This window comes from Acipenser ruthenus, chromosome 3, assembly GCF_902713425.1.
Source record: "Acipenser ruthenus chromosome 3, fAciRut3.2 maternal haplotype, whole genome shotgun sequence".
Lineage (NCBI taxonomy): Eukaryota > Metazoa > Chordata > Actinopteri > Acipenseriformes > Acipenseridae > Acipenser > Acipenser ruthenus.
The window spans coordinates 85,422,072-85,445,904 of NC_081191.1; the positions used below are offsets into that span (position 1 = coordinate 85,422,072).

The following is a 23,833-nucleotide window of genomic DNA, read 5'->3' on the forward strand; positions in this document are numbered from 1 at the left end:
ATTTTCTTTTGCAACTCAACTAGGAGAGTGCATATTATAGCCTTCTTTAAAACATTTCTGTGACATCACCCTTTGATCTTTTGATGGATTCATTCTGTGAATCTTCTAACTAAAAGTGTCAATGTGGCTGTTAGAAGATTTAAACAGCAAGAACTACATTTCTTTTTTTCCATCCACATTTTTTAATGCCAACCTTACATTCCAGGGTAAAAGTGCATACTATTCTGGGTCCCATGTATCTTCTCCCTTCTACAATTTTACCACCCTATTCTACCACAAAATACATTTCCACATAAACAGATTTTTTATTTCACATCTCTTCTGGACAGGTTCAGGAACAACAGCAATTTCATCATCACTTAGTAAATCTCCATCAATTACACCGATGTTAGATTTAAATTTTGTATTTTTTCATTTGTTTCCTGGCTTTAACTATTGTTCAGGTTTACAGCCCACTCACATTTTGAAAACTGATCGCTGGCAATTATATTTACAGTAGGTCTTGATCTGTTTTAGGTTCATCAAAATTATCAATAACTTTACTCTCCATTCCTGGTTTACATTCATTTGTTTTTTGCATTTTTTATTTTTCTAATAACACTTTTATGTTCTAAAACATATCTTCACTACTATCTTTACTTACAACAGAAATTTTTGCCTGTGTAAGTGGGATTTCAAACTCAAAGTCGAAGGAACTCATGACAACATTCCTACAATGAGAGACAAACATTTTAACTGTTTGAACTAAGCGTAACAAAAGAGCAAAATCTAAATCCAATTACCAAATTTACAATCAATTGAATCTCGTAATCGAACAAGTATCAATTAGGAAGAAATGTTTTAAGTGGCATAAACTACCCAAAGGGTTGAATCAGTAAGAAAATAATCCACAATGAAATATTTGTACTGATTCAAAACATTATTTAACCCTTACTTATTGAACTGGTGATACCCTATAGCTTATACTGAAAGAACCCTTACCACATTTTCAAAGGCACGTGCAAAATAATTCCTGGTTGGTTCTGGTGATATCATTTTGTCATCCACTTATCCAATGACCTAAATTCACTTTATTTACAATGTTTTTGGAACCACTTTTATTGCCTAGAGAGTTTGTTGTTGTTTTTTTGTTTTCACTTGTTAATGCAGGATTTTCAAATATTTCAGATGCAACACTACAGATAAACTATTGCATCCGGATACCCTTGCTGTAAGTCTGGTTCCATCTACAAGGGCAAGATTCTCAGAAATCTGTTATTTTTTTATAATTACATTTTTTGTAAAGAATGAGTATTTGTAGAGCAAGTATCAAAACGTTTTAGGTAAACAATGGATTAAGTTTTGTGAGATTCGCTCAGTTGAATTATATTTTGTCCATACTTATTTAAAACAGACAAGGCTATAAGTGATCCCAAAGTGTGCTGTCCAGGGTCCTGAAATGATGGCTGCTTACTGAAAGTGATTCAAAATGTGTCCTCACTCAGATTTGATGAATTTTAGTTAATGAAAAATGGATCACCTCCAATTCAACTGTCTTAAAAGAAAGCTAGCAGTCTTGAAATACATACATTTTTATGCACTGCACCAATGAGTTGTGTGATAGAGTAAAGCTGTGTTGGTCTGTACATCTGGTGTAAAAGAAACCACAATGTCTATGTAATTTGAGCACAACAACCAGTGACAGGAGGACTGAAAGCAACAGCAAAACGATAGGGACCCTTATACGAAGGGTAATGTTCATATCAGGAAGGTAGAAGGTAACATAGTGATTGTGAAAAGCTGGTACAGAACAATATTCTCCAGGTTTTTTTTTTTTTTTAATCCTATGAAATTATATATACTGAATATTATATATATACATTTAGCGAGTATATCGCCCTTTGATTTTGTTTCACCTTCACAATGTGTTTTGCAGTGTCATGTATTGGGTTTAGAAAGTCAAAGGCAGAGACAGAGGGGCGATTGCATTGAATACACAAAACCCTGGAACTAAACGCAGCAAAGCCATGAGCAAAGGTAACTTATTTTCCTTAGAAGGGTGACATCCCACCATAATCTTCAAAACAGAATAGAATATAGCTAGCCCAACAATATCATATGTTACAGTTCCTCGGGGTTGGCTTTATAGTTTCTGGCTGACAGTGCAGTAGAATGTATTATGCTTCCAATGAAACAATGCCATTGTGAAGCTATTAGCGCAACACCGCTTCTAAATACTACCACCCAGATCCATCATTGGTAAAGCAATGTATCTGCCTACTCCCACCTACACCACATTTTCAATGGGTCTAATACACATTCTGCATATTGAATTAGGCTGTGGAGCTGCAATGGTTGGCTGCTGCCTGTGAACATCTGTTTCGGAGGCGTGCGCCGTGTTCAGGACTGCCAGCTTTATGTGTAGTGTATTTTCTGTGAGAAATAATAAAAAATTCTATTTAATTTTTTTAACCAGACGGTCTTCGTCAGTAAATATCACTAACTACAGGGTTATTGATACGTTTTATAATCGGCATTGCAAAGCAGTTTTTTTATTATTATTATTATTTTATTTTTTCCACAAATCATCCCGCAAGAGAGCAATTCTGGCTGCAGAGCATCTTTCAGGACATTCATTCATTGTCTCAAGCGACAAGGTTAAGAAAGTGGATTATGTGAAAGATACTTGCGTTTGCAATCAGGAAAGTTTGAACGAACATAAAGCAGCTTGAAGAGATTTTAAAGAACCAAACCTCCCACGTATTCTTGTATCTGAAAAATACCCAACAGTCATGTGCTGGTATTTTTTTTTTTTTTTACTAGGACCTGGTTATATGTGAATGTATTGAATTCGAAGCTGGGAGGTGTTTAACAAACGTCATTCTGTGAAAGATTACTGCTGCAGTGGTAAGCTTGTACTCCTCTCTTGATATTTCAACACTATAAAGCAATGTCTGTATTTTACTTATTTTAAATACGGTTTTGTGAAACCTGTTTTGGATTCATTTGTTTTCATGTGTAATAATGATTACGAAGCAATGACTTTCTTAATGCTGATCTGGATTTTTACAGCTGGAGCTCAGTATTACAGTGCTTGAATGTTTGCCGGGACTGGCATATGACAAGTCAAGTTAAACGAAGTGTGTGTGTGTTTGTGTGCGTGTGTGTGTGTGTGTGTGTGTGTGTGGTGTGTGCGTGTGTGTGTGATATATATATAAGACTCAGTATTAATTAATATTATTTCAGTAACAACATTCGTATAAGAAGTACATAATATAAATTGGTTATACAAGTACACGTAACGTACGGAGTGATACATAAAACAGTGTGGTATAGTGTACAGGTTATCAATTCATTCTGCATAGTGGTTGACGCTCGCTGAACCAATGAGTCTAGCTAGTCATGTATGCGAGAATTAATTGCGGGTGGCTTGATCTCATATTGGAATGGTTTACTATATATAGAGTACAGCTATATTAAGAAAATAAATAAATATTCTTTAAAATGTTATGCGGTGGTTTTATTATTATTATTATTATTATTATTATTATTATTATTATTATTATTATTATTATTATTATTATTATTATTATTTTGGTTGGGTAAAACGTGCTGTGTGCGTCTCATAGTAAGTGGCTGCATTCCTTCACTGATTTTCAGAAAGGTTAACGCGATTAGTAGTATTATAAGTAGCCTGATGTTTTCTATTTGCACTGAATACAGTACACCATACACCGAAATTAATTTGAAAATTCACAACAGTTAACACGTTGTTCTAATTGAATACAAGATTAAACAGTGATCTGTAATCTTTTAAAACATGCTATACATGCTGTTCAGATGAATGCAGATGCTATAACTATTCAGATATCATTAAAAACAACAGAATAGTCACACCCAACCCCACATGATATTCAAACAATATTAATTTTAGTATTTCGACTGTTACTTTTTGTTGTAGCCCTGTGTGCTCTCTCTCTGATTTTTATTTAAAAGCAATACTTTGAAAGAACATATACATGATGTCTGAACGTTATGTTAAATAAACCATTCACATTATTTTTTTTAAAACGTAATTATCATATATAAAAAGTTACTTTTTTAAAACGTTGCTGTTGATTAACGCACTATCATTAAAAACAACAAACGGCTGTGGCTGCAGTGCACAAAGTTAACAGACGCTATTCACAAAAAAACCCCACCTTTATTTAACATTATCACATTATAAAGTGTGTTCTGTCCCAAGCTAATACAATATTATATACATTAAAACAATACATTTTGTGAAGAAATTCACAAAAGACTATGGTAATTTGAAATTATTTTTCGGAAATCAGTGTTTTGAATGTGATATAATTGCATTCTTATCTAGGGTGATGTACACAAGAAGGTTTCAGCCTTTTTACATTAAATAGCTTTCCTCTGGGAAATCGGATTGCACCAATTGGGTAGTTACTCCATGATTCATTTAAAAAAAAACAAGACAATTCCATGACTTATACTTCCATTAAAGAGGAATGTAGGAGCGCATTTTGTTATTTTACCTAAAACAAAGAAAATAAAGTGAAGCATAGGACTTTTGGGAACAGTAAGGTTGCAAATGAATCAATTTCAACTTCATATGACCAAGAGATGTATTGTTTAAAATGTGGGTGACTATTTATCATTGTCTGCCCTCTTAAACTAAGATACAGTGAACCAAGTCTTTAATCCATTCGTTATTATGTTTGTACCTTGGGGGATGTGTACTTGCACTTCAGGCTTTGATGGTTGTCCTAGGCAACTGGACAACATATTTGCATTCCCCCATCTAGTAGTTAGGAAAAAATACATAATTTGGGAAATAATGATGCTACATGATACCCAGTCCCTTTATTACCTAAAAAAATATAGAATAATAAACAACATAAACAATTGCACATACTTTCTATGAACAATTATAAACAGTGAATCACATGAATGGCAAATCACAGTTAGAAAATGACCATGTCCGTCTCTACCATTACCAGTGTTAATAAACATTATTTTATTTTAATGATCTTAATGATCTAGACAGTGGCTGATCTAAATACTGCTTATTTTTAAATCTTTACAGTAAGGCTGTCTCCAGGTTTGCATCATTTAACAGTACAATTGCATTAATTGCTGTCTGTAAAACGCACCATGGAGGGCCCTAAAAATGAAAGTAGCCTAATCATTTAGATTTTCTAAAATTTAGATAATTAATTATAATGATCTATATAGCTGCTGATCTTATCGCTAGCATACAATATGTGCACTCCATTGCTTTTAGTGATATGAGGGTCAATAAATAAACTGGTGGGAAAAAAACCCCACCACTGAGAATAATATTGTTCTTTCATAGCATTGTGAGAATACTAGAAATATATACGCAATAGTAAATTGCAATATGTGTATACATAATATACTGTAAAAACATGTAGAATGAACATGGCAATATAACAAAACCACTGTGATATTTCTGTTATTTCTGTTTGTTATTGCATTGATCTTTTAAAACTTTTTTTATTTTTTATTGTAATTGTTGGTCTAACAACAAATTGAAAATACATTATTTACAGAGGTTGATTCACTGTGCAGGAGCAAAAGCAGTAGTGTGCTTTAGCGGTTTTGTACTTAAGTGGTTTGTATTGGTGGTGGTAGAGTCCCGCTCCATCTTGCTGAGAGATGCGCTTCAAGGTGGGGTGGGCTAGCTTCACCTGCCCTCCAGATGGAGATACAGTCGCAAAGGTAATGATGGGGAGAAATGATGGGGCAGAAGTGCAAACGAAAAAGAAAGGGGTCTTTAAATAGCAAGTCGATTAAAGAGTGGAAGTCCCTTGAACCGCACCATGGTTACAAGAAATCTCAACAGGAATATAAAGTGCTAATACAACGCAGTTCAACTTTGATATTAAACTTTTGCAATAATGTTTTGGAACTTTATTGTATTCATTACAGCCTTTTAATGACAGCAGTAAAAACGCCCTGTGTAGTTTGCAGTATTAAGCCACCAATATTTCTCATGACTTTGAGGAATAGACTCTCTGTCTGGTTGAGGTGGCTGGCTAATTCAGTTAATAACATTGTCATATGGTTATTTAATCAAATATTAATTCTAAGAAAGGCTGAACTATATATTATACATATTGCAAAGTGTGTTGTCATGTCTTAATAACAAAAAATAACTCTTGTTTGCAGGGTGTTTAAAGAGTCCTCTTAATAATAATAAATGAAAATATATAGGACTCATAATATGTTTCAACTAATTTCTGGAATATTTACCAGCCCATACTAGAGAGAGTACAACACATATAAGGTTTCTTAGTTGATGGATCTCCTTGGTCACGATACATTCATTTTGAAACATATGCTTTTTGATAGCCCTGCAAGGAGTTTAAATTCTTAATGTATCATCTGAGCAGCTCTGCTTTAGTTCTCATTTCTCACACTATGAAAGTACCTGACAGCTTTTACAAATTCACACTGAATCAACATTAGTCCTGTGAAAGGTATTGATGTATCTGGAGGAAATCTAATATTTGCTTTTCCCAATTTTTTTTATTATTTTAAGTATTCATTTAAAAAAAACATACCAAAGTTACATGAAAGAGAGAATTTGTGGCGTTATGAATTGGTTTGTTACAATTTTACAATGTTTAGTTGATTAAATCAAATTTTATTGAAATGTTTTTGTCTCCAAATCTTGAACTTCAGTGAAAGTAATTAGAAAAATCATATTAAAACATATTACAAACAATAAAAACATTATCTACTTCTACATTTGTATTTTAATTATTAAAAAAATGACAGACATGTATGGGCTGATTTATTGAGAATCATAAAGTAGGACAGAAGGGTACCACACATACAACTTAGTTTCAAAATGCTGTTGTGAAAATAATGCATGGCAAGTGGTCCATGGGAAAAATCCAAACACCAAGGTGGTCCCTACATTGAAAAAGTTTGGGAACCACCGCCCTAGGTGGATTGACACCGGGTCCAAAATCCTCTTCCGAGTCGTTAGTAGCTATACACAGAGCCTCACTTTCTTTCCAGGATTATAACAAATTGATATGATAAATCTGGTCTTAATTCCAGTAATCAGGTTGTCTAATCGCATAATTTACTTTACCAATTGCCCAAGTCACTGTCCCTGTCACTTAGCAAATAATTTAGATTCCAATGTGGGAAGAAGCAACAGTACTTTTTCTTGTGGTCAAAAGGTCAGAATTCTTACTTTTTGTTGTACTGTTGCTCCTGGCGATGCTGAGCCAATTTTAAATTCTCTTGTGTCAAATGAACAACAATTCCAGGCAGTCTCTCAAAAGTAGTACATGTTTCACTATATTTTTGGAATCATTAGTTTCCCAACCCCCTCTTACTAGATCAAGGATACCTCAGGGTTGTCTCCCATACAGCAACTCAAAGGGAGAAAACCCTGTTAAGTTCTGTGGTACCTCTCTCACTGAAAAAAGGAGGTAGGTAAGACATTTGGCCCCATTTTTATGCTCTTGATTGACAAACCGCCTCAGCGTCTGTTTTAAAGTCTGATTAAACCGTTCCACTAGTCCATCTGTTTGTGGATGTTAAACTGAGGTTCTCATAGAACAGATTTTTAACAATGTATACACTTGATGTAGACAATTTGACATAGAGTTAATTCCTTGATCGGTCAGAATCTCTTTGGGAGTCCATACTCTAGATACTACCTGTACTAATTCTTTGGCTATTGCTGATGCACAAGTAGATCTCAATGGCACTGCCTCTGGATATCTCAGCGTGTAGTCCATCAGTACTAAAATGTGTGTATATCCAGAGTCAGAGAGGCTCACTGGATCCAATATGTTCATCTCAATCCTTTCAAAAGGGGTTCAAATAAGGGGCAATGGGTGCCAAAATGGCCTTATGGGAGACTGGCACTATTTTCTCAATCATTACTTGTTTAAAGTATGGCCAGTCTCAACCCAGAATTACCGGATACAGTAACTTTTCTACGAGGCTTGTCTGACTTCCGACAGTCAAATACATTTTTATGATGGGATATGTCTTAGTTTCCCCATGGATACAGGAGATAGCCACAGTTCCCTGTGCTTCCCAAGACACTCCCACTAAAAGAGTTCTGGTCACATCCTGAGTCCACTAATGCATGTGTACTCACTTCACTGATCCTTATATTAACAATGCAAGGTCTCTCCTAACCATTTCCCCTTGACTTACCTGCCCCTGGTGGCAGGAATCGGGTGGCCACATCACACTCCATGGCTGCGGGGCAGTTCCTGGTGACTTAGCCACCCTCATAGCACTGGGGAAGACAGGGATTTAGGGATTCGAGGGTAGATAGGAAGCGGAATCAACAAGTGAGAGGGAGTACAGATGTTAACTGTGGCTTGAGATATTTGTTATGCAGTATGTTCCCTCTGGCTCTCGTCTTTATTATACTACATTTTTGTAACCGCGCTCCCTTCTCAGTTTGTTTTACTGTGTTTTGACATTACTATGCTACTGTCCTATAAGATATATTTATATGATCTTTCTTTATGTCGCATATGCTTGCTTTCTGAGTGCTACGTCTTTTATATTTCAATCTCCCTAAACTTATTTCTATCTTTGATCATGGCTAGTGTTATCATTAATTCCTGGAATTTACAAGGGGGCAATCATCCTGTAAAGAGAGCACACTGCTTAGATTATCTCTTAAGAAATAAGGTTGATATCGCATTCTTGCAGGAAACTCATTTGCTTTCAAGTGATGTTGCTCGTTTTCAGAATAAACATTATAAGGTAATTGCGCATTCCTCTGCTCGGTAATGATTTGGAGGGGAGATTCTGCTTTGTGACTACACTGCTGAATAACATAGAAGTCTGTATTGCTGTTCTCTATGCACCAAATATTTTCGATGCAGTTTTTTCGACCAGATGAAGCATACATTGGCTTCATTGGGGAATATCCCTGTTATATTGACAGGAGATTTCAATCAGCTAATCAATCCAGTGTTAGACACATCTCACTCTTCAGTTACACATCCTCCTAAAACTACTCAATTATTAAACAAATTAAAGATTACGTATTAAAGATTTGTGAATTTGTGACCCCTGGCGGATTCAGAACCCCACTACACGTGATTATATGTTTTTCACGGGCAGGCATAAAACTTATAGCAGAATCGATGCTATTCTTGTATCCTGTAATATTTTGCTGTTTGTGAAGTCCACAGAGATCCAAAATATATTAATCTCGGACCATGCCCCTTTATCATATGCTTTCAACTTTATTCCTGAGATAAAACGGGCCAAGCGTTGGAGGTTTAATACTTTCCTGCTGCAGGATAAAGCTTTTGTTAAACATTTAACGGGGAGTTTTTAAGACTTTCTGGCACTTAACTTATCCTCAGAGGTGAGCCTCCATACTGTATGGGAAGTAACGAAGTGTCATATTCAAAGTTGTACGATCTCATTTTCTTCGCATTTGAACAAATCCAGACAACAGAGAGATGACTAACTTAGAGCAGGATGGTGAATCGCAATTGCAGCGTTTTGGCTTTGGGACCCCCTTCATTGATATGATTTGTACGTTGCATAGTGCTCCAACTGCTTGTGTATTAACTGGATCCGTAATGTCTGCTCAGTATCCTCTGATAAGAGGAACCAGACAGGGCTGTAGTCCTCTCCTGTCTGCCATCTTGTTGCAGCACGGTGATTACTCCTATTGACATCAAGTGCCACATATCACTTTCCTATATATATAACCTTATACAAATAAACAAACCTGCCTCACTCTTGATGAGCCAAGATGATTTGTTTTACAGGAAAATGTAAGAATTCTATAAAGGTAATGCATTAAGCAGACTGTTACATTTCCTCTTGGTAACCCCAGTGCTTCCCTTTCATTAACATATTTTGACATCTGAAGGCACAATGACAGTGTTAGCAAACCTACAAAACAACTATTGAAACTAACAAAGTAAATCATCTTTAAATGTAATATGTGCTCTGTGCTTAATACGTATTGCTGTGTTTTTGTGCAAACCCCACGTCTGATGCAGATAATGACTTCCTCTTAATTTCCCTTTGTAGTAACTTTTACAGTTTTCTAATGGTGTATGTTATTAGAACTGTAAATGAAATAAAAACAGCCACACTCCGTTAATAGCAGTGTTTCAATTCATGTAACTGTAACAGTAAGTAACCTATGAAGTCTTTATTTCTGTGATTTCTGGTTGATGTTATTTATTTTTTCATTTTTCATTTTTTGTATGCTAGGTAGTTGAAGTATGAGTACTGTAAGTATATAAATATCCACATATTTCTATTTGTGATGGTCAGGCATAAAACAACCACTTTTGCTAAATGAAAAGACCAGTGATACGGTAAAACATGCAAATTTATATTTAATCTAAACTGAAGTGTCTAGCAAGATTACATTTGTTTTTAATATTCAAACAGCAGCCTTACATCTTGTGAACTTCAATAAATTTTACTTTTGATATGTAAATGCCAAGTAGCCCATGGCTACGAAAGTACATGTAAGGCTATCACATGCTCTATTCTCCCAAAAATGCCCAAACATAGAAATCAAACTTCCACTGAAGAAGCAGCACTGTTATTAAATTCATGGATATAAGAAACATGATTATATGGAATCTTTAATGAACAATATGAAATATAAATGGTGTATCTAGTACCAGTACATTAACTGCACATTCTTACACTGTAATTAAGGAGTAAGTAGTGGGTTCTGAAAAATATAGCGTTACACGTCCCCACATGTTGCTACAACTGTTTAAATACCGTCATTTTTCTTTTCATTGTTAACATCCTGACAACATTTTACACGTATAACTTTAAAGTCTGTTTCAAAGCTTCTTCAAAATGTCCACTCTAGCGCATGGATATTGCACATATTTTCAAACAGGTGACACATCAATAACGATTCATAATGTGGTACAGAACAGAAAAGCCAAAGTTATGTTTTGTTTTGGGGTTTTTTAATCGCTCTTCTGATTTAGAGGACAGATCTCAAACCCCAGTGCACTAGAGCAAACATTTTGCAAAGAGCTTTGAAACAGACTTTAAAGTTATAAGTGTAAAAAGTTGTCTGGATGTTAACAATGAAAATTAAAATGACAGGTATGTTTTTTAAAGAGTTGCAGCAGCACGTTGGGACGTGTAACCCTATATTTTTCGTAACCCTGCTACTTACTCTATAACTTGAACTATTGTTTACTCAACACAAACTGTTCTGTGATTGTGAGGACAGAACTCAAGACATTAATTCAAGTATTTAACAAATGTATTTCCAGATCCTGTGATTTTGTTGTAAGTAAATATATGAAATAATAATGTAACACAAATGTAGCTACACTGTAGTTTAAATACCTGTATTTTTAAGTGCATCTGAAATGTTGAACTCTGGTAAGGATTGTATCCTATTAAATCCCCTTAAAACTGAGATTTGTCATTTGTTATTACTGTAGAGATCATAAGCTAAGCAACATCAAGAATGATCACAATACTGAAGGTGACAAGAAATATAAATGGGCTGTACAGATTCGGTTGATACAGCTAAATAGTTAACATGATGTTGACATATGTATTAATCTAGGATTTATTTAGCCGTCAGCTGGGAATTATAATACTGACACAATGTTCTCCCATTCCTAAATTATTGTGTGTTTTGGAGAGGCACACATGACAGAACAGGAACATAATATAAGATGGTTTTGATCAAGTAGCCTGTTACATTGATTTGGTGACTATAATCATGTGTTTTTGCACACTGGTATTTCTATTTTTCCTAAAGGTGGAGCATATCTCCCAGCAGCCAAAATGTTGTGTTTCCCATTAAAAATAATTAGATTCAGTACCTGAGGAGAGATTGCACAAGTAGAGCCTTTATGATTCATTCCACCTATTCATGAACTGGAACCTGCTAGGATGACTCATGCTCAGGGAGAATTTGGTATATGAAATCCTTTTTTTCCTATTATGAATCTCAGAGCAAGAAACTGCAGTTATACAAGGTTGGTTGTGGAAAAGCTATTGGATTTGTTTAATTAGGCAGCATATATTTTGTGGAGTAATTGCTGCAGAAGAGAGATTGATTTCTTTTTTGTATCCTCTGCCAATTTTATTCCAGCACACTAACACATCTGTTTCCACTTCTTATATCAATAAATGCTAAAATTGTATTGTTTTTTTATATTACTATATGTTGCCATGCTTTTGTAATATATATTTTTGAATTATTGAAAATCATGTGTTTGTTGACAAATTCCACTGTATTATGTATGTTTTTTGCATTACTTCTATATATATATATATATATATATATATATATATATATATATATATATATATATATATATATATGTCTGTGTGTTGTCCATCTTTTGCAGATCTGGAGATGATATTTGAAACCAGTCCAGCTTCTTTATACTGTCAATCCCCCAACCTGCAGGACTCTAACTAAACCCTCTTGGCTGAAACTTGATTGTTACAACGTGTCCATCAACATGACGGGGTTCCAGCTTTTTTTTCTACTTGTTCTTCCCCTGGTAAGAAAAACAGCACAAACTCTAAATCTGCCTCCAAAATCAATCCAAAGTAATTGATGGCATTTCAGGGAAAAGAAAGTACAGCCATTTTTGGAAGCTCTCCTGACATTATTGCTTCTGTGCACATACAGTGAAAAGGGCTGTTAAGGACCCTTTGCAATTACATTTTTAAGTTTTCTGCTTAAAAGCTGTGAAAGTATTGTGTTTTTAGTCACCACTGACACAAAAAAGAAATGAAACCTTTGATTTTATTGAAAGCCTTGCAAATATATTTCTCAAATACATTATTTATTATAAGTAGTCTAAATATTATCAGAAGTCAATTCACCTGTCCAGTGAAAAGTAATAATAGATAGAGATTATACTGAAAAAATCCATATCTTTATTCTATTCTATGTTTAAATTTCTGTCACGTGTGGAAGTAATTCACAATCATGATAAATTGGGTGATGTGCGTTATAATTTGGGTTATAAAGTATCCCTTTGAAAGCTAATTTCAAAAGAGAAAAAAAGCACCAACAGCTATAAATTGAACATATTGAGACTAGGTAGTACATTTTAAATAAAAATAAATAAAAGTATTCGTATTTTGTGAATCTGTTTAGAAATATGTTTGTAGTTCCATTTTCTCTTTAGAAGTTGATGAAATAATGAGGAGGGTATGTAACAAAAAACAAACCAAAGAAAGGGTGTGGTTAACCCTGAGTATTTTCAGATTACAAATCAGCTGTCACATAGCCTCTGACAATGACAAATGATGCCACGTGATTGACAAGTTTTGATATTTCCAATACGGTGTAGCTGATTGATTTTAAAAACTAAGCAAATTGTCTCTTATTTAATCAGATGGTTTACACAAGCTCATCTTTCAAATGACAGTATTGTAATTATGATGGTGTTAAAGAAAAGGTACCAGAAAAACAATAAACTTTGCATCAGCATTTTATTACAGTCCCTCAATGACTGTATTAAGTGAAATATGTTACATAATTACAAGGACATCTTAATGCACCCCTGAGAGTTGTGAGTGGTGTATGGTATCCATTTTATGTTTAACAGCTGGCTTGGGTTTACCTCTTATTTGTATTAGCAGCGTTGTCTGCATATTCTGTTCTTTGCTTGTTTTTTTACAATATATTTTGGGTTATACAGATTTTGATTGCAGGAAAGCTTGAAAGAGCAGTTCTCAAGCATGTACCTACTCAAGTCAACTATTTTTAGATCATATGATTCAGATTTTATTTTTTCAGAACCATCACCACAATACACCATTGGAACAGTAAAAGGGAGGGTTGAACAAAAAGAAAAGAAAATGTATGAACAAAGTAACCATTTATCAATACTTTATTTTATAAGATTATAAGATAATAAGGGGGTCGAAACATTAACATTTCCCCTGTGTACAATACAAATTATAATATACTGTAATTTTTCAGCAGACCTGGAGAACAAAACTGTAATAGCTACAGCTATAATACACGACGCAGCGGTAGCGGTCTCTACTGACTTAATTTTCTACGGTGGTTAGAATTTGATTGATTTTTGAGTTTTGTACATTGGAGAGAATATTTTATGTTATTTTGTTCTGATTGGTTGTTTTGAAAATAGGTTTTTCAGAACACTAGGCTTAGATTCTCTGAACACTGGCCCTGTCGGCAGGTGATATATCGGCTCTCTACAGCTGACCTCCCAGTGTAGACTTCTGTCCCCATTCATTTCTCTTTTCTGCTGTTTCTGGGTGTTCTCTCTTTACAGATCTTTCTGTGTCCACAGGCATCCGCTCCCATTTTAGACCCATCCCCAGACATTTCTACTTTAAGTACTCTGGCTGACTGTGGCAGGTTGATATTTTGCAGGGCTCACATAGGGTTTTAGTTGGTTTATACTGCACGTTTGCTTTAGAATGTCACAATATTTGTTAATTAAATTAACTTTTTTGCCAATGATGGACTTAATTATGTAAGTTATACTCAGGCTCTAAACACGACCCTGCCTGGTTCTATTCCTGGCATTCAGGAGCAATACCTGTTCTCCTACTGCAAAGGAATGTTTTTTTTTTTTTTTTTTTTTTTTAAATACAGTTTGCTGTTTGCTGTACTTTTTGAGATTTACTGACTATCTTGTTGGTTTAATTTTGAGCTTCCATATCATCAACTACAGCTGTTATAATGCAAAGTCAATGAAGGTGTTTCATTATTAACTATATTTGACTATAAAAGTATTCATTTAGTATTCATGCAACCAGGGGGATTATGGCAACATACAACCACAAAGCCCTAGCGGATATCGGAGGATACTGTGTAACCAGACTTGAACACGGTTCACGTCCAGATTACAGTGAAACCAGTTTATCTAACCCATAAATGCTGACAACCGCGTTCGAGACTACCTTGAGTAGGTTTCAAACTCAGTTGTTGAACTCAGTTATGAACGGTGTTTATTGTGGATGCAAATCGATTTAAGCACTTTTAAACAGGTTTTGAACCCTTAACTCAGTAAACGCTAATGTGGCCAGGGCCTAAAAGACTCCTTAAAATAGCGTACAGGCAATGATTACTGTACTGTACCTGAACTGACAGTTTGTATGGTAATTTTTATTGACTTGTATGTTCTTTTTATTATTATTACTATCAGTTTTATTATTTCTATGATTTATTATTACTGTACTGTATTGTTTTTGTATTATTTCGTTTATTTTACTAATTACAGTACAGTATTATTCAGAAAAGAGACATCCACTTAGTAGTAGAAAATAACAATTTATTGACTGCGAAAGATATGCCTGATGGGCACATGAACAATTGGCAAACAGTTATGCCCGACATGAACATGATAGCCAACAAATACATAATACATTCACATTTATAATTTGGCCCATGCCCTTATCCATTGGAGCTCGATAGCCGCCCCTATGCTGGCTGAGCTAAGATGAATGCAATATAGTGATTAAGAATGACTTGGCCAGCGGGCAGGACAAGTGGCACTTGGGACCACCTTCCCCCTAGACAAGGCACACTTCAGGGTGGAGGCAGAGAGGAGGAGGACCATTTAACTGGTTAAACTGGTAACGTATGAGATTGATGGGTGGAGTCTCCTTTAGGAAAGACAACAAGTTTCCAATTCAGTACATTAATTACATGTTTTTTGTTTTTTTTTATAATTCATTTAGCTGACGATCTTTATCCAAGGCAACATAGAATTACTGTATTAAATAAATATAATACAGAATGTTACATACTGTATAGTAATGTACAGTACTAGTTACATTACATTGTTTTATATGGTTTCTTCTGTAATAAACCTTTATACTACATACATTGTATATGTACATTAATCAATTAGTACTGTACTAGGTTTTGATTTTTGTGCTGATTTGGCGGGTATGTGCATGTACCTGGTTATTACATACCTCTGTTATAACATACTGTTTGTACGTTGTATCAGAGTTTCACTGTATATATATATATATATATATATATATATATATATATATATATATATATATATATATATATATATATATGATTGTGCCTACTGGTGTGTGTAACCTTTATTATATAATTCACATCATTGAAAATATTTTTTTTTAGGAAGCAGAAATATAGTCTTTGTTGGAATCAGACGATAGAACAGACCCTAGTCTATTCTTCAAACACTGCTGCTACAACAAGTGATTGAATTACCAGTGCCTGCACACAAGCTGCATTGCAGTCACATTTAAATTCAGTTCAAATACTGCACGGTCATTTTATGGGCCCAGGAATGTATGGTTTCTGCAGTCCTTGGACAAGCATGATTGCTTTTTAAACAATTGCTACACAAATAAAGCTGCAGTAGCTATATTTATATTTTACATGTTTTAATGTTTTGATGTAACATAGAACTAGGATATTGTTATTAGTTGTAGTAGTAAGATTCTTATCTACAGATACTATTATACACTACTCAAAAAATGAAAGGAGCAACATTTCAAATGTGATTCTTTCTAAAACATAATTAACAAAAATCAAATTTGAGTATTTCAAGTGAGCACTCCTTACACATTGAAATTAACAGATACATTAATTGTATTATGTGCAAAACATCACTGACATACATCTAAACACAAGACCCATGGAAATCAAATTGCCAATAGGTTTGGTCTGTGGATATAAATATTTCATGTAGTTTGAAAAATAAATGTTTCAGTTTCGAGTATGGGCTCCTCTGGTGTTGATGCAATCTTTACATTGACGTGGAGGGTTACATCTCTAATGAACATGACATCCTAGAAGGTCCCAAAGATGTTCTATGGGATTAAGGTCTGGACTATTTACTGGCAAGTCTATAACCTCTATAGTCTCCTATTGTAAATCTGTGCAACCTACAATGCAGATGTTTCTCAACAGCATAAGTGAGTCCCCTCCAAAATGGTCATATTCAACAGTGTTGAATGTTGAACCTTGCCCAGGATGTCTAATTTAAAATCCTGTGGTTTGATGACCTGTCTATAATCTGGAAACAACAGAAGGGGTCACAATGAATTGACCAGCTACATATCTTTGTTTATCACGAAAGCATTTGAACGGCTCTGGAAGTCTGGACTTCAGTCAGAAATCTTTGTCTGACACCACCTGGCATCTTCAGAAGTTATGTTTACCAAAACAACAATAAACAATATTATCATCTAAGCATCCACTTGCAAAATGCATTTCATCTGCAGTGGCAATTTATTGAAGTATACATAAAAGGTCTACTTAGCAAATGCTTTAACTTTTTTGACTGTATGTTACATTTGTTGAGTAGTGTATAAATTCATTACAAAAAACAATATCCCTTCCTCTGGGGGGAAATGGAAATGTTACTGAAGCTAATGAGGTTGCAAAATGAATTTTAAATCAGCCTTAATAAAACATATTAACAACATTCAACAGCAAATGATCAGGGGAGAAGTGGAAATGTAATTGAAAATGGATTTTCAATGCTCTCCTTATCATTGTTTAGTGGAACGTTTCTTTTTTAAAGGTGTTGTTGCTAAGGTTTTTTCAAATTCATTTTCTTACCTCTGCCATTTTCACTGCTCCCCTTATCATTGAATGCTACCCTGCACAACACATCTCAGTATCTCTTCTAAAAGTCTAACCTGGATGCAGGTGAGTTATGGGTGGTATGGCATTGCTTGACTTGTGTGGCTTCAAGCTGCACCATTGAAGTTAATTTAATTGTAATTTGTTTGTTAAAAACCTGACTTTTGTAGCAGTAAGACATATCTTACCTCACACCTGGGTGCATTGTGAGGTATGAGGCCCTAGGCGAGACATTTATTTAAAAAATAGCAATTAAAGATGTTACTGAACTCATCCATTTAATAGTTTAGTCCTCCAAATTCCTTATATATAGGGCTTCTGTGTTTCTGTTTTTATTAATTTCATTTGTCAGTGCTTATTTTTTTAGTTATTTCAAGTTATATGTAAATCTTTTTTTTTCCCTGGGGCTTTCATTTTTTATATACTGTATGAAATTATTGTTTTCGGTTACTTTTGTTTCTTCTGTCACAATATGTGACAGTACTTGCACACTTCAGTTGTACCTTCTTTCCTTTGCTGTCTTCCACAACGAAATCCTTATGGTCACGGGCACATTCTTCTGGGGTTTTTGTATATTTAGGCATTTTTTTACATTTCGACACAATTTGCAATTCTGTTTTAAATTCCACGAGCGTGTAAATACCCCCTATCGAACTGTAATATAGCTTTAAATCTCACAAGCAACCGCCTGTTTCTTGGAATCTTGTTTTAAACCTCGCAAGCGTGTTACAATCCTCAAATAGAAATGTAGGAAATTGCTGCCACTCAGTAGTTGGGGTAGGTTTCAAGTATTCAGAACAAATCCATGCGAGATACAAGACAGGAAGGAGGGACATTGCCCAACTGTTACTGGGAATTATTATTATTTATTTTTTTGTAGATTATTTTTTCCTGTGTTTATGGGATATACTACACTTGTTTCATTTATTTTGTATCAAGGTTGTTTTACAGTTTTTATCAGTTAAATCAGAAGCCCTACGTATATATTATAATACCAGCCAGGGTAGAATGATCTATTTAATAATTAAAAGCTTCCCAGCAGGAAAAATAATGTATTTTCTTTGACCACAAATATTTTATATGATTGAAAAAGCTAAATCATATGTGATATTTGGGAAAAATGTTTCATCAATAAAAATCTGCATAGATACAGTACTGTAAAGTTCTGTGTTGGGTGACTTGTGCTCTTGGCAAACAGTGTCCCCACTGCAATTCACTTGGTTTGTTGCAATGAGTAAGATATGCTTTCTCTTTATTCCCAGAATCCTACTGGATTATTGTGCCATTGAGAATTCACTTCAAAATATGTGTATAATACTATCCGACAGCCAATTTTGACAGAGGGGTGTTAAATTAGACAGTTTGACTTTGTGAGATGTGGAAATGGCAGGAAAAACACACAAACTGAGGTTGGGCACTTGTATACCGGTGCTTGCCCAGATTTAAAGAAAAAGACATGCATCTTTGCTCAAAGCAAGGCTGTTTAATAATGGACCAGAATGCCATTGAATCAGTATGTGATTGTACCGCAGTGCAAAAACAAACTGGAGATAAGTGATACAGACTTGTCAGCTGCTCAAGATCAGTTTACATATTTTTTCTAAATGATAATTAGTAGCAAACTCAGCAGAGCAGTTTGCACAATTAAAGGTGGCAGTCCTAGCGAAGGTGGCAGTCCTAGTCCCTGTAAAATGTTGGACTCTGCTGTTTTCAAATATTATATCAAATATCATCTTGTTTATATGATATTTTATTAAATTATAATATTATGAAACCTAGGACTTCAGTCTTATGCCAGAAAAAGAAAGAAAGCTGAAGTTGTACCTCTGCTAATCACCTACCTATCTACCTCTCTCTCTACCTCACCTATCTACCTCTCTCTCAGCCTCACCTATCTACCTCTCTCTCAGCCTGTTTGCAGTGTAATGGACTATCTTCAGCTGTATAATAATACCTTATTAAATCCTTCACCTTTTTAAGGAACTTAGGCAGGGTGAGGTGTCCCCTATCACATCATTGGTGTTAAGCATTTGCTGCCCAGTGCCCAATATATTTGACATTGAGAAAATATAAATTAAATAGGTATGGGGACATACCCAGGGCAATAAAGGGTTCACTTTGTGTTTGGGTGGTGGTTTGGGAGTCATTGTGTTAAAATTCCCTTTCCCTGCAGGAAAAATGTTTTTTCTTGTCCCCTTCAATCCAACCTTGTGAGAATGTGCCTGGAATGGAGGAAACAAGCACTCTGATTGGTTGGACAATAAACACTTGTTCAGTTAATCAAATGATCTAATTTGAGCCTGCAGTCAGGCTAGTGTGTGGGAGAAGTGGTGATACACATGAGGTGTTTTACTGGGTTACAAGGTTCTGCTCTCTGTAGTTAATTGGCCTTTGCTTTTAAATTGTATTATGTTGTAAACAAAATGGGACAAATGTGCTAAAATCTACCTCTTAGTTCCTGTGTTTCCAGCGTTTACCTGTTTGATCATCTGCTGACCTGTCACAGGAACATATATGCTTTAAGCTCTGTATATCATTAAACTATAATGAAACAATACTGAGAGTAAGCAAGTTATATGTCAATCATATGTTATGACTCAAATCTTAGATGTGTGTGACATATTACAAGAAACTTGGAATTCTGACCCTTTTTTGAACTTTACATTAGTAGAGACCAAAAATGTCATTTGACATAGGTGACCCTTCCGAATGCAATTGTCTGATGTCATACCTTGTGCAATTCTTATCCAAGATGATTCTATATAGAGATTGGGAACTGTAATAATGCTTGGTTCTGAATGTAGGGCTAAATTATATGTAGTGTTCCGCGTTTTCGGTTTTTATCTTGAAAAAAAAAACTTACTTTTATTTTACATATATTAAAATAGGGATAAAATCTGTAAAAAATAGTTTTTAATTTAAAAATCGGGTGGAAAAACTCTCTGTCTACACACTTTACATGTGGAATATGATGTGTAGCAGCTCTGGTTTCTGATTAGGTTTAATGTCCCTGGCATGTCTGATAAAGCACAATCTGTGCGAGTCGAAGCCACATTTTCCCAAGTTAACTGGTACTTTGCAAACGTTTGGGCAATCGCTGTGCTGACGGAAACATTATCTACAGAAGGTATGAACATGACATCAGCACAAAACAAGCCAGGTTTATTCACCTTGAAATCATAAAAACAAAATAAAATTGACAGAACTGGATCAAGCCATCGGGAGACGCATCAAAAATCAGACTGGACATTTCCATCAATGCATTACCAACTAAAGCATTACCATTTTCTGTCAAATATTTACGATTAAGATTGTCGGCGTTATGCAGTGTTTTAGCTGATGGGCAGACAGTACTGTCACACGAAGTCACCGATGCATACCTCTGCAATAAACAGTGGCTGTCCAGCAAAGCACAGAGCTCTGACAAACTCATCAACACAGTCATTCTGCGCTCTCTTTTTATTAAAGCATGTGTAAAAGCCGCATAAATGGATTGCTTGTCTCTCAGTTCACTTTATTGTTTTAGTTTAATGTGTCGCCTATTTTTCAGTATGTTCTTTTATTGTCAGCGTGAACATGTGCCTCAATGCAGCAGCATTTGCAGCGCTATGCATCCTCTACCTCATCTGATCCACTTCTACTATTTTTGCTTTTTGTATACTTCTAAACATTTGTTTTCTTTTGAATATTCATAAACTGATTTACTTTTTCTCCCCATTTCTCACCCACTAAAAATATTAAATTTTCGTGTAAGTATTTTAATTTAGTTTATGATCAAGCTAGTAGTTACTACGCCCAGCAATTGCCACAATAATCAGACTTTGATTGGCCAAAATAATCAGGTGACTGTGTTTGTGAAGTGACAGAGAACCACAGTTGAACGTTATTTGATCCTCTGACGTCTAAACGTCTGCTGTATCCTAGGATACAGTGTAGGCTGCTTATTACAATGTCGGAGTCAAAATAAAACAGCATTTTTATCAAATTAATTTCTATTTTTTTAAAAATAGTACCGGGATAATACTGAATAATTGATAACAAACAGGTATAAATCAGTAAAAACCGACGTCCAGTTAAAAAAAAAAAAAAATCCTGTAATTTTTCAGTAAAATTCGGATTAAACTGGAAACGCGGAACACTAATTATATGGTACAAGTCATCAGTCCCAATCTTTCCTGATTGTGTTGTTTCCTGCAGAAAATTAATTTAAATGCATTTGGAATAAGTCACATGATAGAGGCAACCAATTGTGTATACTAATAACAAAGAACCCTAGCATTGCTCCTAAAGGAACCATCACCATCTGTGCTCACTTCCTCGGTTCTTTCTTTGCCTGCCTTTTCTTCATTTGATCATCTCGCCATCAAGCTCCCCTCTCCCATGTCCCTCACCCTTGCTGGTATCTACTGTCCACCAAAGAATAACTCTGCTTTTATTGCTGAGTTTTCAGAATTCCTCTCCCTCGTCTGCACTTCTACTGACAAAATCCTACTCCTTGGTGACTTCAACATTCATGTTGACTTGCCTTCCTCCCCCCTAGTGACCGACTTCAATATGCTTCTGGACTGTCTTGGACTTTCTCAATCTGTCAATGTCCCCACTCACACCCGAGGACACACCCTGGATCTGCTCATCACCAGGGGTCTTGACCTCTCCAATCTCTCTGTCTCAGATATCTCTCTCTCTGACAGTTTCTTAATCACTGCTAATATTAATCTTCCTGCTCCTTCCCCCGCTACTGATACTGTTATTTCCTTCTGTCCCAAGAATCTGCTGAATCCTCTGAAACTCTCGGAATTTGTCTCTTCATCCCCTCTAACTGGTACTCTCCCGTCTTCGGTTGACGATGCGGTGACCCTGTACAACGCCACCATTACTCAGATCATCGACACTGTTGCCTCGCACGGTCAAGAAAGATCAAAACTGCCCATGGTACACCCTCAAACATTGATTACTTAAGTCTGCTTGAGCGCATGTGGAGGTCATCTGGACTAATGGTTCACAGAGAGATCTGGACCGACTATCTCGGTAGCTACAGGCGTGCGCTCACAGCTGCCAGGGTGAGGTACTTATCTGAAATCAGAAGTATGGGACACGGTAAACCCAATGTTCTCTTTAAGACCCTTGACCAAATCCTACTTCCAGCTACCGATAGATCCATCTCCCGTTCATCCTCCTCTCTTACCTGTCATGATTTCTCCTCTTTCTTTCGGAACAAAATTGACAACAGCTATCCTATGCTCTCCCGCCACAAATCAAGTTTACTACTTGACCACCTTGACTTGCCTCCGATTGCTCTCCTCTTTCTCTCCTCTCTCCATTGCTGATGTATCCGGCCCACTGTTGAAATCAACTACTGCGACGTGCCCCCTGGACCCCTGGCCGACTAATCTTGTCCATGTCTGTGCTTCTGATCTTGCTCCTTTCAACCTGTCCGTGGACTCCGGCTCGGTTCCTGCTGCCCTAGTTTGTCAAGATTGCCCTAGTTACACTGGTACTCAAAAAACCCTCCCTCAACCCGGCTGTCTTATCTAATTTCCGTCCCATCTCCAATCTCCCTTTTCTCTCCAAAACTCTAAAAGGGGCTGTAGCCAGTCAGCTGATGAAACATGTCATGGATAAGAATCTGCTTGAATCTCTGCAGTCTGGCTTCTGGTTCTGAAACTGCTCTGCTCCGGATTGTGAATGATCTCCTGCTTAATGCTGATGCTGCTGCTCTCTCTCTGTTTGTCGTTCTTGACCTAACAACCGCTTTTGACACTGAAGCGGACAGTTTAGTCAAATCAGGTTATTGCTGGATGTAATATACACTGTTTAAACTTGTTTGAGAGTTTCAAGTTCATATTTTTTCTCTTTCCCCCCATCTTGCTCAAAGTAGATTAGATGCAGCTTTGAAGCTGAGTCATAAAAATTCCTTTGTATTATCACAAACTGAAATCTCTGCACAGGCCATTCTGGCAGACTTTGACGAAACACAACGATCCAATCACGATGGGTCGGTGCTTAATTCAAAAAGACTGGGACAGCCAAAGAAAGTGGTGCTGGGGAAGTAGTGAGTAATTAAATTAAATGGAAGCTGAACTGCCCTGAAGAAAGTTTCTGAAGCTTGGAGAAAGCAATGGAAATGTATGCTGGAATCATGGGAGAATCGATGGTGGCTAAAATCATGTTCTGAGAAGGCTGAAATCAGCTTTGAAGAGATCCCTAGCTCTTTGCTCTGCGAGAGACTGA

At 35.8% G+C, this 23,833-nt stretch overlaps 1 protein-coding gene across 10 annotated transcripts in view; it reads left to right on the forward strand.

The window, feature by feature from the left end:
- The first annotated feature begins 2,331 nt into the window (after positions 1–2,331).
- LOC117435706 (pituitary adenylate cyclase-activating polypeptide type I receptor-like) overlaps positions 2,332–23,833 on the forward strand; it is a 78,408-nt gene continuing 56,906 nt past the window's right edge. For 9 of the 10 annotated variants that reach the window (XM_034059066.3, XM_034059069.3, XM_034059067.3 and 6 more), the window contains exons 1-2: positions 2,332–2,886; positions 12,378–12,536. In XM_034059066.3, coding sequence (XP_033914957.1) covers positions 12,495–12,536 — 42 coding nt within the window. In that variant the 5' untranslated portion in view covers positions 2,332–2,886; positions 12,378–12,494. Of the gene's footprint in view, positions 2,887–11,117; positions 12,003–12,377; positions 12,537–23,833 lie in introns of those variants that run through there. The other variant, XM_059017992.1, reaches the window with a different exon arrangement.